Source organism: Nicotiana attenuata, unplaced genomic scaffold (genome assembly GCF_001879085.1).
Source record: "Nicotiana attenuata strain UT unplaced genomic scaffold, NIATTr2, whole genome shotgun sequence".
NCBI classification, from domain to species: Eukaryota; Viridiplantae; Streptophyta; class Magnoliopsida; order Solanales; family Solanaceae; genus Nicotiana; species Nicotiana attenuata.
Window position 1 is genome coordinate 1 of NW_017700717.1, and position 2,122 is coordinate 2,122.

A 2,122-nucleotide genomic window follows, 5' to 3' on the forward strand; every position below is an offset into this window, starting at 1 on the left:
AAAGAAGCACGTAATTGAAAATTTTGTTGCTTAAAAGCATCATAAGTCTCAATTCCATCCTCCCATAATTTTTTCAAATCATTAACCAAAGGTTGGAGATACACATCTATATCCATACCAGGGCTTTTTAGGCCAGGAATAAGCAAGGATAATAAAATATTAGACTGTTGCATGCATAGCCATGGGGAAAGATTATACGGAATCAAGAATACTGGCCACATACTATAGGCATTACTCATGGAACCAAAAGGATTAAAACCATCTGAAGCAAGTCCAAGTCTTACATTACGTGGATCTGATGCAAAATCCAAATGGTTCTCATCAAAAATTTTCCATGTCAGTGAGTCAGCTGGATGTCTTAATACTCCATCATCAACTCGCTTATCTTTATGCCACCTCATATCTTCTGCAGTTCGTTTAGTCATAAACAATCGTTGTAATCTTGGGATCAAAGGAAAGTATCTAAGAATTTTTCTAGGAATTCCTTTCTTTCTCTTATTCAATTTACTTGAAGCAACCTCATTGTCATCTTCTCCTCCTTTCCGTACTATCCATCTTTTCTCACCACATTTAGGACATTGCTCAAGATCCGCATATTCCTTTCTATATAAGATGCAATTATCAACACAAGCATCTATTTTCATATAATCTAGACCCAAATCTTTAATAATCTTTTGAACTTCATAAATAGAATTAGGGAGCACATGTCCTTTGGGAAAGGCATCACTTAATAGTTTTAACAAAGAGTCTAATGAAGTATTACTCCAACCATGCAAGCACTTCATTTGAAAAAGACGCATTACAAAAGAGAGCTTCGAGAACTTTTCACAATCTGGATATAACTTCTGCTCTGCATCCTTTAACAACCGATAAAAACTCTTAGCTTCTGCATTAGGTTCTTCATATCTAGACTCAGCCGACTCATCAGACGGATCATGAGTTATATTATCTATAGGAACACCGTGATACATGTCATGCAACATCTCGAAAGTGGCATCATCATCATTTCCTAAATCTGAATTTGCACTAGAATTTATTTCATCATCTGAAGATGAATCTGACTCACCATGATGAATCCACCTATTATATGTTGGATCTATACCCCACCTAAGTAAATCTATTTTCACTTCTTCTCGTATTTTCCTACGCACATGGTTACAGTTAGTGCACGGACATTGAATTCTTAAACCAACATTAGGATTTGAAAATGCAAAGTTTAAAAATTGTTCCACGCCATTCAAGTATTCTGGTAATGCCCTATTCCTAAGAAGTATCCAACTTTTATCCATCATATAATAACCTACAAAATATAAAATATTAACTGTACCCACAATTTTTTGACTAGTCAAGTTTAGACGAAAAAAATAAATAAAGAAAAGGTCAGAGAAAGACTCATACTAAAATACAGTAAAAATAACAGCATATAAATTGAACGAACAGTGATACAAGCGAAGGAACTCACTATAGATAAATAGTAATCAGCAAGACTCACCAGACGTTGTAGACGAGAAATAATGAAGAAAAGAATAGACCAGAACCAATTGCTCAGAGCTGTAGAATAATAAAGGAGAAAACCTTGCTAGAATGGTAACTGAAATAGGCTAAGGATTAAGGAAAATATAATTAAAAAGAAAAAACTAGTTTGCCGCTTTTCTTTGGGCGGAAAGTTGAAAAATACTAAGCTAAATCTTAGGCCACTAACCAAACCTGTTCAGAAAATAAAGGCGTGAACAGAACTTGTTGAGACAATTAAGGGTTATACCAAATATAAATTATTTCTAATTTATTGTATTTTAAAACTAGTATGTTTTCAAATAAAATATGGCAGCAAAAACTTACCCAAAGCAACTAAAATAGTGGGCTAAAAATCCGGAAAAAGTGATTAACAAGAGAAAATTTTACCGCGTTTGATTTTGGCGGAAAACTGGAAAAAATTTGCTAAGTTTTAGGCCACAACCCACCTATTTTGTAGGCAAAAATAAAGTGTATTGCCAACAATACAAATTTATTGTTGCCAATATCAAAGGAAAATCTCATTAATTTATTTTAAGCCATATTTACATCTGCAACTAATGAGGAAATCAGAGAACTAAATTTCAGCTGCTATTCCAGAAAAATTGAT

At 33.6% G+C, this 2,122-nt stretch overlaps 1 protein-coding gene across 1 annotated transcript; it reads right to left on the minus strand.

Annotated features, from left to right (window-relative positions):
• Positions 1-86: 86 nt before the first annotated feature.
• On the minus strand, positions 87-1,289 carry LOC109222753 (the record flags this gene model as incomplete). Its single annotated transcript, XM_019387072.1, has 1 exon — positions 87-1,289. A coding segment is annotated over exon 1 (1,203 nt), but the record flags the coding sequence as incomplete, so codon positions are not given.
• Between the last annotated feature and the right edge of the window lie 833 nt (positions 1,290-2,122).